Source organism: Tursiops truncatus, chromosome 5 (assembly GCF_011762595.2).
Source record: "Tursiops truncatus isolate mTurTru1 chromosome 5, mTurTru1.mat.Y, whole genome shotgun sequence".
NCBI lineage: Eukaryota > Metazoa > Chordata > Mammalia > Artiodactyla > Delphinidae > Tursiops > Tursiops truncatus.
In genome coordinates this window covers 136000846-136014358 of record NC_047038.1, presented here as the reverse complement: position 1 = coordinate 136014358, position 13513 = coordinate 136000846, and the positions used below count along the sequence as shown (strand labels likewise).

Here is a 13513-nt window from a genome sequence, read left to right as displayed (position 1 = left end):
AGTACACGGAGGCTCAGCGAGGGGAAGTGATTTGCCAGAGTCACGTGGCAATCTCGCAGTCTGTCTGGCACTAGTACAGTGTCCACTCTTAAGGTAAGAGCGTCTTCAGTGATACCCGTACTTAACTTTATTACGCAACTGTGGAGCTTAGCTTATTACCACGTCTCTTAGGCCAGAAGGGAAGTATTTTACACTTATGCCATGTGCGGAAAACTGACAGAAGATGAGTCCTGTTCCAGTTGTAATTCGTCTCAGAGTCAGAGGTATTATTGCAACACTATGGATTCTGATTTGCTGGGCTGGATGGAATACCATTTCTGTGTAGTATGGAAAATAATTGCACAGTAAACATTTTGTTTGGGTTGAGGTTTAAGTTTAATTCCTTGTACCACGAGGCTTGTATCAAAAGGACCGCAGTCTTTGATGAGTTTCGGAAATCACTAGTGTCCAATATATAGCATCTCTAAATAGATGTTTCTGCTTCATGAAAAATATTTTTTTCTATGAGCCATGGGTAATGTAATTGCGTAATTGAAGACAGACAAGTTTGTCAAATGTTTCCATGGGATTTAACAGTTCCTTAAACCCAACTGGAGTGACAAAATGGTTGTTGAGAAACACTGTTTGTAATTATAATTCGTGGATAATTATAACACAACAGACTTTGCTGCACATACACTCATAAACACATTCTTTTCAAATAATATAAAACTAATTAAAGTCAACTAGTCAGTCAAAGGTATCACTCCCTGTATTCATAAACCTTCCGTTCACAATTTGGGAAAACCGAATGGAAAATAAATACCGAAGCTGTTAAGAGAGGTGATAATAAATTATACTATAGTAAGGCGAATACAAAACAAATAAAAGTACTCTACAATAACCCCACAATTATCTGGATTCTTAAATAACTACTGACCTGATTTATTACCTGAATCTAGGAAGTGTTTGTCTGTCTTTGTATGTCTATCTGATTGTCTAATTAAAAATTCTTCCATGTAGATAAAAATGGGAACTAACCTCTTAGTAAGGGGATAGGTACAGACTTGTACCAGTGGTTTTCATAAGCCCCAGACTTCACGTATGATCAAAATGTCAGTTTTACCTGACTGTATAGAGAGTTTACCTCCAGTTACAGCTGTGGATTTTGGAACAAGAAAGTGTGAGTGCCTCTCTGAATCTTTTAGCTTCCTTCTTGTTCTTTCTCTTAACTTTAATTTTTCAGAGAATTTTTAGGTTCACAGCACAATAGAGAGTATGGTACAGAGATTTCCCGTGTACCCTCTGCCCCTACAATGGCCCAGTCTCCCTCATTATCAACCTCCCCACCAGATGGTACATTTGTTACCGTTGATGAATCTACGTCGTGATCACTCAAGGTCCATAGTTTCCATGAGGATTCACTCTTGGCGGTGAGCGTTCTGTGGATTTGGGCAAATGACAGTGACATGCGTCCATCATTATTGGGTCATACTGCGTATTTTCACTGCCCTAAAAATCCTCTGTGCTCTGCCCACTCATCTCTCCTCCAAACTTCCAACCCCTGGGCAACTGCTGGTCTTTGTACTGTCTCTAGTTTTGCCTTTTCCAGAATGTTATATAGTTGGAACTATACAGCCTTTTCAGATTGGCTTCTTAGAAATATGCATGTCAGTTTCCTCCTTTTATTTTCATGCCTTGACAGTTCATTTCTTTTTAGTGCTGAATAACGTTCCACTGTCTGGATGTTCCCCAGTTTATTTATCCATTCACCCGCTGAAGGACGTGTTGGTAGCTTCCAGTTTCGGCAGTTATGAGTAAAGCTGCTGTAAGCCTCGTGTACAGGTTTTTGTGTGGACGTAAGTTTTCATTACCTTTGGGTATAGACCAAGGAGTGCTATTACTGGATCGTATAGTACGAGTATGTTTCATTTTATAAACACCCACCAAAATGTCTTCCAAAGTGGCTGCACCATTTTGCTTTCTCACCAGCAACGAATACGAGCGTCTGCTGGCTCTACCTCCTTGTCAGCATTTGATGTTGTCAGTGTTCCGGAGTTTGGCCACTGCGATCGGTGTGTAGTGGTACCTCATTGTTGTTTTCATTTGCATTTCCTTGGTGGTACATGATGTGCAGCATCTTTTCATACGTTATTTGCCACCTTGCTCATCTTTGGTGAGGTGTTTTATTATTATTATTTGTCCCCCCTCTTCTTTTGTGTTCCTCAAATGAACTTTTTAAAACAATTAGAACAGGGACTTCCCTGGTGGTGCAGTGGTTAAGAATCCACCTGCCAGTGCAGGGGACACGGGTTTGATTCCTGGTCCGGAAAGATCCCACATGCCACGGAGCAACTAATCCCGTGTGCCATAACTACTGAGCCTGCGCTCTAGAGCCCGTGAGCCACAACTAGTGAGCCCGCACACCTAGAGCCCGTGCTCCACAACAAGAGAAGCCTCCACAATGAGAAGCCCGTGCACCACACAGAAGAGTAGCCCCAGCTCGCCACAACTAGAGAGAGCCCGCACGCAGCAACGAAGACCCAACGTGGCAAAAAATAAATAAATTTTAAAAAATCAGAACAGTTTTATATTTATAGAAAAATTGTCAAAATAATATGGAGTTCCCAATATCCTGCATCTAGTTTCCCCTATTATTAACGTCTTACATTAGTTTAGCACATTTCTTACAACTCAAGACTCAGCCATAAAAAGAAACAAAATTGAGTTGTTTGTAGTGAGGTGGATGGACCTAGAGTCTGTCATACAGAGTGAAGTAAGTCAGAAAGAGAAAAACAAATACCGTATGCTAACACATATGTATGGAATCTAAAAAACAACAAAAAATGGTTCTGAAGAACCTAGGGGCAGGACAGGAATAAAGATGCAGACGTAGAGAATGGACTTGAGGACACGGGGAGGGGGAAGGGTAAGCTGGGACGAAGTGAGAGAGTGGCGTGGACATATATACACTACCAAACGTAAAATAGATAGCTAGTGGGAAGCAGCCGCATAGCACGGGGAGATCAGCTCGGTGCTTTGTGACCACCTAGAGGGGTGGGATAGGGAGGGTGGGAGGGAGGGAGATGCAAGAGGGAGGGGATATGGGGATATATATGTGTACGTATAGGTGATTCACTTTGTTATAAAGCAGAAACTAACACACCATTGTAAAGCAGTTATACTCCAATAAAGATGTTAAAAAAAAGAACCAAGAGTGGTGTATTGTTATTGACTATAGTCTATATTTCGATTGCTTAGTGTTTAGCTAATGTCCTTTTTCTGCTCTAGGACCCCAGTCAGGATACAAATGACATCCAGTCCTCACACCTCCTTAGGCTCCTTTTGGCTGTGACAGTTTCTCAGACTTTGTTTTTTGTGGCCATGGAAGCTTTGAGGAATCGTGGTCGGGTAGCTTGTAGAATGTGCCTCCGCTGGGATTTGTCTGATGTTTCTGTCAGGCCTAGATTGAAGTTATGTGTTCTGGGAAGGAAGAACACTCGTTTAGAAATGACAGTCCCATCACATCATATTAAACGTACACAGAGTCAACATGACTTATCACCTGGTTAGAGGTTAAGGTTAATCACCTGGGTGAGGTCGCATTTGTCAGGTTTCTCCCCCGGAGAACTTACTGTTTTTCCCCCTTTCCATCCCATGCTCTTTGGAAAGGTGTCACTGTGCACAGCTCACACCAAGCTGGGGGTGTGATGATCCAGCAATTTGAGAGCAGAGGATCTATGCCAGTTATTTGGAATTCTGCACGGGAGATTCGTCTGTGTTCTACCATTTAGTTATTTACTCAATCAATCAGCCATTTTATTTACATCTTTATGGACTCATGCGTTCTTATTTTATACTTTGGACTCATGCGTTCTTATTTTATACTTTGGATTATAAGCCAGTACAATTTTATTTTATTGCTCAAGTCATCCTAGATTTGGCCATAGGGAGCTCTTTCAGTTGGCTCCTGTGTCTTTTTGACAAAGTCCCATCAGCTTTAAAAAAAAAAAAAATCTTCCCTTATCTCACTTTAGGTGAGGATAACAGCATTTGTTTCCATGAAGGAGGGTTTCTTAACCTGTGGGGCACATCCGGGAACCCTCAGCATTGCAAATTTGTGGCCATTTTCTAAGGGAAGCACATAGCTTTCATTATATTCCCAGCGGTATCTGTAGTGCTAAAAAAAGAGGTAAAGAATCACTGCCCTAGAGTAAAGAGGAGAAATAATACAACGTACACATTTTGCACGCCTTGCTCTTTCCTCCCTCCGCGGTGCTTGCTTTAGTTCACAGCCAGCAGGCAGCTCCCTCCTTGAGGTGACCTGGCTAGTGCCCTGCCACACTCAGGTCTGCGAAGACCTGTGACCATGGTTGCTGCACTTATAACTGGAAAAACAAAACGGTCCTTTGACTCAGATTCCTGGTTTAAGGGAGGATGTGAAGCCAATATGCTCGCGCACACCGGCTTTGAAATGCAGCAGTGCTGTGTGGTCGCTAAAGGGTCATGGAAAATAAGTACACTCTGCAGTTAATGGAAAACTGAGCTTCCCTCTTTGGAAAGACATTTCTGGATGTTTCCTTTAGTGCTGGAAAACATTACATCATCCAGCTATACAGCCTGGTCCATTCCTTAGCATATTAGTCATGACATCAGTTCAAGTTTAGGTGAGTGAACAAAAGAGGCAGGCTGTAAAAAGGCTTTTGATATAAAAGACATTATTTTCTCTAGTCATTTGATGACTTTGCCTCAGTAGACTCAGTTATTGTCTTAAATTAATATCATATTTCCATGAAATCAGTCCTGTTGTGTAATAATATCATAATCCTTGATAGATTTACTGAAAGAAAACACAGTGGCCTCATCAGATGGATAAAACATTGGACTGAGATTCAGAATGTGAAATCTCTAATGACGAAATAGACATTGAGCATGGAACCTAATTAAAATCATTTAACTCTTCTTATTCCTGGTTATTTTGTATAAATACTAGCCACTTTCCAAATTATAAGGTTATGTATAGTAAAGTGCAAACACAGGAAAATGTGCTGTATGCAAATTGTTTCAGCTCTCTTGAAGAAAGTGATGTAGCTATCTAGGCTTTTAAAATATATTTTAATGTGTGGAGATGACTTTAATGTTATTTTAGGATTGACCAAGCTGAAAAAGAATGATTTCTATTTTTTTATTTAGTAGGAAAAAAATCCCTGAATTCGTCCATGTGAATATAAATTACATGAGATTTCACTTCAATTTTAAAATGTCTTTGAATTTCTAATATAAAGAAAGGTAAAGTGTTGATTAAAGACTCATATCAGGTTACCTGCAGCAGAGACATGAAAATATGTATTGACACAATGGTCAAAAAAGAAAAGAAATTGTTAATTGTCTTTAGGTTGTCGGGTTCATTCTATTGCTTAGAAGAAATGTACTTGTGAAGGATTTTATATCGAGACATAATAATAGCCGTCCTTAATTGATCCAATTCAAGTGTAGTTTGTAATCCATCAGTTCCGTTTTCCTCCCTTGAATGAGAAAACTTGTAGATGGGTTTGGACACTAATTTGCATCTTAATATCTAATTTTTCCACATAACCTCATTCTCTTGAGAATGAAATGGAAAATGAATGAATGGGAAAATCTCATTACTGGTCCCCAAATCCTGGAGAATGAAATGGAAAAATCTCATTACTGGTCCCCAAATCCTGCAGCTAGGATATGGGAGCTGATAAGGTCTTGAGAAACATATCTACTTAATCTCCTGCACCTTTGGGGGGGTTTAACGAATTGGTTTTCATTTTTTTCTCCAATGTTTTGGATTCTTTCTGAGAGCTACTTGAAAAGGTTGTCGGTATCAACTCACAGTAGTTTTAGATTTTTTCATACGCTTCTTAATGTCTGTCATATTTCACCTGTAGTGGTTGTATCTTATCAGCACATTGTACGATAATTAACACAGAAAAGAATTGTCTGGTAGGTCAGAGCTGGGATTTTAGAACAAAGCCAAGCACATGACATTTTTTGCTTCCTATAATGTCACTTATGAAATTGACACTTTTACCGTATCGGTACAGAATAGACAATGCTGGATGCTCCAAGTGTAGTTTTAACCTTCCCTGTGATTTTCATGGATATTATTTTTGGACTGGGAAAATGATTATATGATAAGACTTTACAGGTGGTAAATGAATCCAAACCAACAGTAAAGAACAACAGTTTCCACTGGCTTCCAAGGAAGCGTTTACGTGCTCCCAAGCAACTACCAGTTTAGTCAAGATTCATTGTTCAAAGTTGATTAAAGTAGAAGAAATGGCAGTTTTTCTCTTTTTGATAGTGGACAGCAAATATGTGCATGTAAAAGAAAAGGCAGCTGTGTCTCGGAGCTCTGTATTTTCCCCTTTTAATTGGTCTGATATTTGAGGAGCTGCTTTTACCAATCCCCGGTGTATTTTACTCCACAGAGAGCATTCCTTGTGTGTTTCTTGGACAATATCATTTATGGGTCAGCACGATTTTTTTGTGAATTCCTGGACCCTCTGGCCGTATCATCCTGTAGTATTCACATACTCCTTTGCTTAGGTGTAAGGTTAATACTATATATATTATTCAAAAACTATTTTTTGCTCTTGTTTCCTTGTCTGCCATTCTTTTGCGCTTGTCTAGATTTTGATTGCATGTTGCTTCAGGACAAGTGAGAGGTCTGCTTAATTTTATTTAAAGAAAGTAACATGAAGTATTTAGGGCAGTGTTTCATGCATTTGGTAAAATTAAACGCTAAAATACTTTTTGTGTTTGTTTTTATTCTTTATGACAAATACTTTTTGGGATTCTGATAAGTCTACTACTTTTCACCTCTATTTGGAAAAGCCGTGCTGCAAATTTATCTCAAAAAGCGAACTCTTTTCTCCAATGAACATCACGCATTCCTGTTGCTTGCTATTCTAAATACTTACCAGGGCTTTGTTTTGCTTTTTCTCCTATAGGCAGCAGTCAGCCGAGGACCTTGCCCGAGTACCGGCCAACTCCACTAGCAATATCTTGAATAGGCTATTGGTCAGTTATGATCCCAGGATAAGACCAAATTTCAAAGGTTGGTCTCCCTCCACCCCAATATCTCCATTTTTTGCAGTTTAAAAACTAATTTTATCTGTATAAGATCATTTATTTGTTTTATTCAAAAGAGTATATTCTAAATGGACATCTGTCATGTAATGTGCTTAAGTCAGAGCAATTTAATGCAAAGATGTTTAAAGATAAGCAAAGCATTCGTTCTAATAGGCTTATGTAGTTCCCAGTTAAAAATAAAAAAGATATGTTGTGAATTAATAGGCTAACCGATCTGATGGGTTTTCTAAGTACTTTGTATTCTTAACCTTAATAATTTAAAATTTACGCTCTGACTTTCATTCAGACACCAAAGTTCTACTTTGTAGGAGAATGGCCATATACTCATTTGAGGATAGAGAACGCTCTGATAGACATTTAAATTCTTTTTTAAAAATCTTTATTAGGTTTTTACATTGATTAAAAAAATTCCCTCTACTCTTTAGCTGAAAAAAAATGGCCATATGGTTTTTAGAAGCGTGTTAACTTTGTGAATAAAATGACTATGTATTCTTCAACAAAGCATTATCTCCTATCATTCCTTTCAAGAACCAAAACTGTACTTGAGCTAAAAGTTGTGGGAAGATGGTACACCTTGCCTCCCTCCCTCCCTCCCTCCCTCCCTCCTTCCCTCCCTTCCTTCTTCCCTCCCTTCCTTCCTTCCTTCCTTTCTTTCTTTCTTTCTTCCTCTCTCTCTTCCTTCTTGCTTCCTCTTGATGAGTTAGGAAAAGTTATATGAACATATCTCTGGAAAACTGTCATCTTTGTTGCTGGTTAAGGACAGGTATTAATGTAGATCGGATTAACATTATAAGGCTTGATTATTTTTCCTTTACGGAAAAAAGAAAGAAAGAAAGAAAGAAGGAAGGAAGTAAGGAAGGAAGGACGGAAAGAAAGAAAGAAGAAAGAAAGAAAGAAAGAAAGAAGAAAGAAAGAAAGAAGAAAGAAAGAAAAGAAAGAAGAAAGAAAGAAAGAAAGAAGAAAGAAAGAAAGAAAGAAAAGAAAGAAAGAAAGAAAAGCTTGCAGCTGCTTCTAGTCAAGTGAAGTTATACGACTGTGTTATAAAAACAGGGTTTTTGTTCGTTACCAGAACCTGCGGTTACTTTCAGCAGCACTGTGCTCTGAGTTGTCACATGTCTACCCTGTATTGATTCAACACCTGTTTTTCATCAGTCAGAGGTTATGTGGCTAAAAGGCTAAATTCACATTTTCCCTTTGCTGGCCCAAGCAGCAGTTCACAATGAGTAAAAAAAAAAAAAAAAGAAACAGAAAGAAATTGGCAACATTGTACTTTAGTTCTCACTCCATGAACTTTAAAATTATTTTCCAGCAGGTCAGGCAAGAATCTTAATAATGATTCTGTTATATGTCTGATTAACTTTGCATTTTCATGAATTAAAAATCAAAATATAGCAATTGTAATTGAATTCTGCATTACCATTTAAGGTAACAATTTAAAATGATTATAAAATGCAAAAAAAAACCCCATATTTTAAAAATGATGTTTTTTAAAGAATAATTTACAATCTCTTAAAGTAAACGCATCAGCCCAATTAAAAAAAAAATTAAGGTAAATGTATTTTCCCAGAATTTCTACAATTTAAGAGAGAAATATTTCTGAATAAATAACGCTATAAAGTACAAGGTAACTCATTTTTTATTTGTGTGTTGATCCCTATTTAGAAAAATAAGTCAATAGCAACTGTGAACATGGTATCCTGAAACCATAGATTTATAATTTTACATCCGTATGGATTGGAAAAAATAGAAAAATCAAATGCATAAACCATAAAAAATGAAGATTCTGACCAAGTTTTTTACAGCGACTAAATATATCCTTAATTTTTATTGACAGGCATTCCTGTTGATGTAGTTGTCAACATTTTTATCAACAGTTTTGGATCTATTCAAGAGACAACAATGGTAAGATTACAACCAATTTAATATTTTTAATTGAGAAGATTTTAACTGGAGGATAGTGGAAGAAATTATAACTGAAGAATAAGGAGTAACTCTCAGGGAAAAAAATGCAAGCTGTCTCCTAGTATAAAATATTCAAATTTCAGCATTTTGTTGAATCAGTGATTTCAATGGCTTTGTGATTTTGCCATTCAAATTTAGTCTTTATATTGCATTGAAACTTACAGACTTGGGAGAATTAATGTACTCACTCTGAACGACTAATTGGATACCACCTGGGAAAAGGATTTATGCAATTAATATTCTGGAGTGACATTTTTGCCTAATATGCTTATGTGTAGAAGCATTCAAAAATATTTAAGTGTTCATAGTTTTTTTTTTTTTTCCTTCCAATTTCCTGAGAAGAATCTTTGTTTTTTCTCTTGTGCTAATTTTGTGATGTGTGGAGCAGAGAATAGTAAAAAGCAAATTTGATTTTCCTGAACTAGAGCAGCGGAGCTCCCTGAAAAGATTATGCGACACAAAGAAAGGGCAAGGAGACGGCCAGGAAGAGAAAGGAGGGACAGAAAAGAGCGAAAGGAACAGAGAAGGGAGGCTTGAGGTGGGGCTGCCATCCAGGGTGAGTTGGGCGTTAGGGGCAAAGATGTCTGTGGAGGGTGATTAGTAGATGCCCTGAGCCATGTGTGATGCAATTACCCCTCAGCTTTTAGAAGACATTCGGTACAGTCCACTTGCTTATTAATGTTTTAACATATTAGATTTGTACCCTTTTTGAAAAACCACATGCAGAAATGATACTTTAGGTGGGAGAAAGAAAGCTTAATGTTTTTTTTTTTTTTGGTATCTTTTTTCTTGAGATACTTATATTTTTCTTAAGGAATAATATAAGGTTTGGATTAAAAGCCTAATAGCAATGGTTAGAACACAGTAGAGTTTTTCAGGGAATACCTCAGACCAGAGAAAGAATGATTTTAAATATGTTTTCCTTTATTCTTAGGAGCAGCATAGTATGTTACAAAAGCAATTGTATATTGCATTTAAATGATGACACCTATTTTTATATTAATTAATATAAGAATATAATATATTAATTGTGAGGAGAATGTTATTTATTTTTTATAGAACCATGTCTTTAGCCCTGAGTACTTGATTTTTTTTTAGACAGTGTGTAGATATTTTGGATAATTAAAGATTTTGAACTCAAGTCCAAAATTCACTTGCAGCGACTTTAGTTCACCTAAATGGCTGTATGTCTAATATAGTATAGATCACTAGAAGACAGCTCTGAAATAAAGGACAGACAACCATATATCACTCAGGAGACAAGGATAGCCCTCATCGTTTGAAAATATGACTAGTTTATCTAAGCACTTCACTTAACAAGAGTGAGAAATTTCATTTCAAGGTGAAACTTTGAGGGGATCTATTTGGTCTCTATACTCTTCCCTGTACCCTGTTTTATCTTTCATGGTACCGTTACGCTAATCCTGAAACACCACCATCGAGGTGTTTCAGCCTGTGGGAAACATCCCCAACTCTATCTTGCATTTTAGGACAACTAATGCAGGGATGTTTTTTCTCATTTGCATGAAGGCTACATATGTGTCCCAACTCACGCAGTACCGTTAATGTACCTGTTCTTTAATGAACATTGAATGCCTCCCAAATATCAGATGCTACACTTCTCTAGGTCCCGTCAGTAGTTACTTAATTGTATCAAGCTGAAAACACGTGGGGGACATAGAAAAGGAGTAAGAACTTTCTTACAGGCTATTTGAGGATTATAACAAAATACTGCGTGATTTCTCACATAATCTTCTCTTGTGCTCCTGCCTGCTCTTCACAGTAGCGAGCCCAAAAGCACCCGTTGCTGGGACCAGATCCCACCAGTTTTCAGCAGCATCTTTGTCTCCGCTACTTGCCTCGAACCTCCATCTCTCGTCTGTAATCAGGTCCTCTTACTCTGAGCTACTCCCATTCACCCCGTGCCCCCTTTTCCATCCAGGTCTTTCAGCTCTGTCATGTTTGTTTGTTAAACCAGATCGCTTCTTGACTGTAATGCAAGTATTTTTGTGTCTTTTCCTTTTGATCTCTGATGGACTCTTAACTCCTTAAGTCAGGAAAAATGTATTCAACTTCTTCATTTCCTGTAAAGTGAGGAGACAATAGGCCCTCAGTTAGTGAACACATAAATAATGTCATATTATTAACTAATACCGGTTAAATAAATGAACAAATAAATTCTGCTATTGGTCTAGCAAAAAGTGAGTCCACGTAGCCATAAAGAAATTGGCAAAGCAAATTTAAACAATAGACTCATGTTGAACATTTATTGGGTTAAAAAGCAGAGCAGGGCTTCCCTGGTGGCGCCGTGGTTGAGAGTCCGCCTGCGATGCAGGGGATGCGGGTTTGTGCCCGGTCTGGGAAGATCCCACGTGCCGCGGAGCGGCTGGGCCCGTGAGCCATGGCCGCTGAGCCTGCGCGTCCGGAGCCTGTTGCTCCGCTATGGGAGAGGCCACAATAGTGAGAGAACCACGTACCGCAAAAAAAAAAAAAAAAAGAGCAAATAATGTTATAATAGTAGAGGGTTAGTTTTAGAGACCTTTATGCGGAGGAACCAAATTATTTATATTTACTGTTTCTTTTGATGAAATAACCTGGCTTTCCCTTTGTGTTGTGAAGATACAGCCCAAAGGTTCAGAATTGGAACCATACTCATCAAATAGACTTAAATGTTCCATTTTATCATAAGTATTATTTTTTGCTTTTGCAGTGTTTATTTCATGCATACCTGTAAGACAGAGTTTTATAGATGTGTGTTTTAAGCCTGTCATATTTTATAGATTTGCTCAGTCTTTCCAAAAACAGATGCCCTAATACCTGGTTGCTTAATAGTTAGGAAAGGTACAAGCTATTCTCGATATAGAGATAACATTAGGATGTCTTCTAAGGGAAAAAAGTGTTATCTAAGACAAGCTTGCTCTTCATTACTTGTTATAGACACCAGTCAGAAATAATAGTGATGACTCAGCAGGGTAACTAAGAGGGTCCACATGTGGAGAGCAGTTATTTCTTTCTTTTTCCTTCCAATCACCCAGGGTGGGCTTATTTTTTTTCAGCTTCATTGAGGTATAACTGACAGATGAAATCGTAAGAAATTTAAAGTGTATGTGATGATTTGATATGCCTCTATATTGTGAAAGGATTTCCCCCATCAACTTAATTAGCATATCCACATTTATCTCTTTTTTTTTGATGAGAACATTTAAGTTCTATTCCTTTACCAAATTTCAATTACACAATTGTGTTATCAACTACAGTCACCATGTTACACATTAGATCCTCAGACCTTATTCATCTCACAACCTAAAGTTTGCACGTTTTACCAACCTCTCCCTATTTCCCATACCCTGAAATTCCTGGCAATCACTCTCCTACTCTATGAATTCAACGTTGTTTTAAGACTCGACATATAAGTGATACCACGGAGTAATTGTCCTTCTCTGTCTGGCTTATTTTACGTAGCATAATGGTCTCCAGGTTCATCCATATTATTGTAAATGACAGTATTTCCTTCTTTTTTAAGACTCAGTGATATTCCACGATATATGTATATATATACCAAATTTTCCTCATTCATTCCTCCATTGGTGGGCACTTAGGTTGTTTCCATGCCTTGGCTATTGTAAATAATGCTGTAGTGAACATGGAAATACATGCATCGCTTCTAGATATCTTGTTTCCTTTGGGTATAGGCCCAGAGATGGGATTGCTGGATATGGTAGTTCTATTTTTAATTTCCTGAGGACTCTCCATATTGTTTTCCATAGCAGCTGTACCAGTTTGCGTTCCCACTAATAGTGTACAATTGTTCCCCTTTCTCTACATTCTAACCAGAATTTATCTCTTGTCTTTTAAAAAAAATTTATTGAAGTATAGTTGATTTGCAATGTTGTGTTAGATCTCTTGTCTTTTTGAAAATAGCCAGATAGCATATTTCTTAAAAACAAAAGAAAACAAACAAAAAGACGCCTCCAAAAAAAAGAGGTTGGAAAAGCAGAGAGCCTTAGATTTGTCTAAATATAAGATATATGTTCATAGAAACAGTATGATGAATAGTGTGTAAGTTGTGATATCAGACAGGCTTGTGCTGGAATCTGTTGTGTACTTGATGTGTTACACCCTAAAAAGAGTGAAAAAACTATAGAAATAAAGCAACAGTGTTTTGCATGACATAGTAACTCTTAGGAGTGGTTCACTGTTTGGTTGTCATGCATTTGCAAATGAACGTACTGTCAGGATAGAATCTCATCCTAAAGAAAATGAACCATTTATGTTTGTTAGCAGCTTCACTGTACGGTTGTGGTTTTGTTTATGAATAGCCCCCTGGAAATTTCCCCTATAAAGATCTGCTGAAATAAAGGAAGCCCTAAAATTTGGAAGCTTCAGTGTTGCCCAGAGCTTTCCTCTGCAGCTCAGATCTTTCTACTTTAACCGGCAGTTGCTTACT

General features: G+C 37.7%; 1 protein-coding gene across 4 annotated transcripts in view; it reads left to right on the top strand.

Annotated features, from left to right (window-relative positions):
• GLRB (glycine receptor beta) overlaps positions 1-13513 on the top strand; it is a 68449-nt gene that overhangs the window by 22626 nt on the left and 32310 nt on the right. For all 4 annotated transcript variants that reach the window (XM_033857422.2, XM_033857421.2, XM_073805623.1 and 1 more), the window contains 2 exons: positions 6963-7069; positions 8939-9006. In XM_033857422.2, the coding sequence (XP_033713313.1) occupies positions 6963-7069; positions 8939-9006 (175 nt within the window). The remainder of the gene's footprint in view (positions 1-6962; positions 7070-8938; positions 9007-13513) is intronic.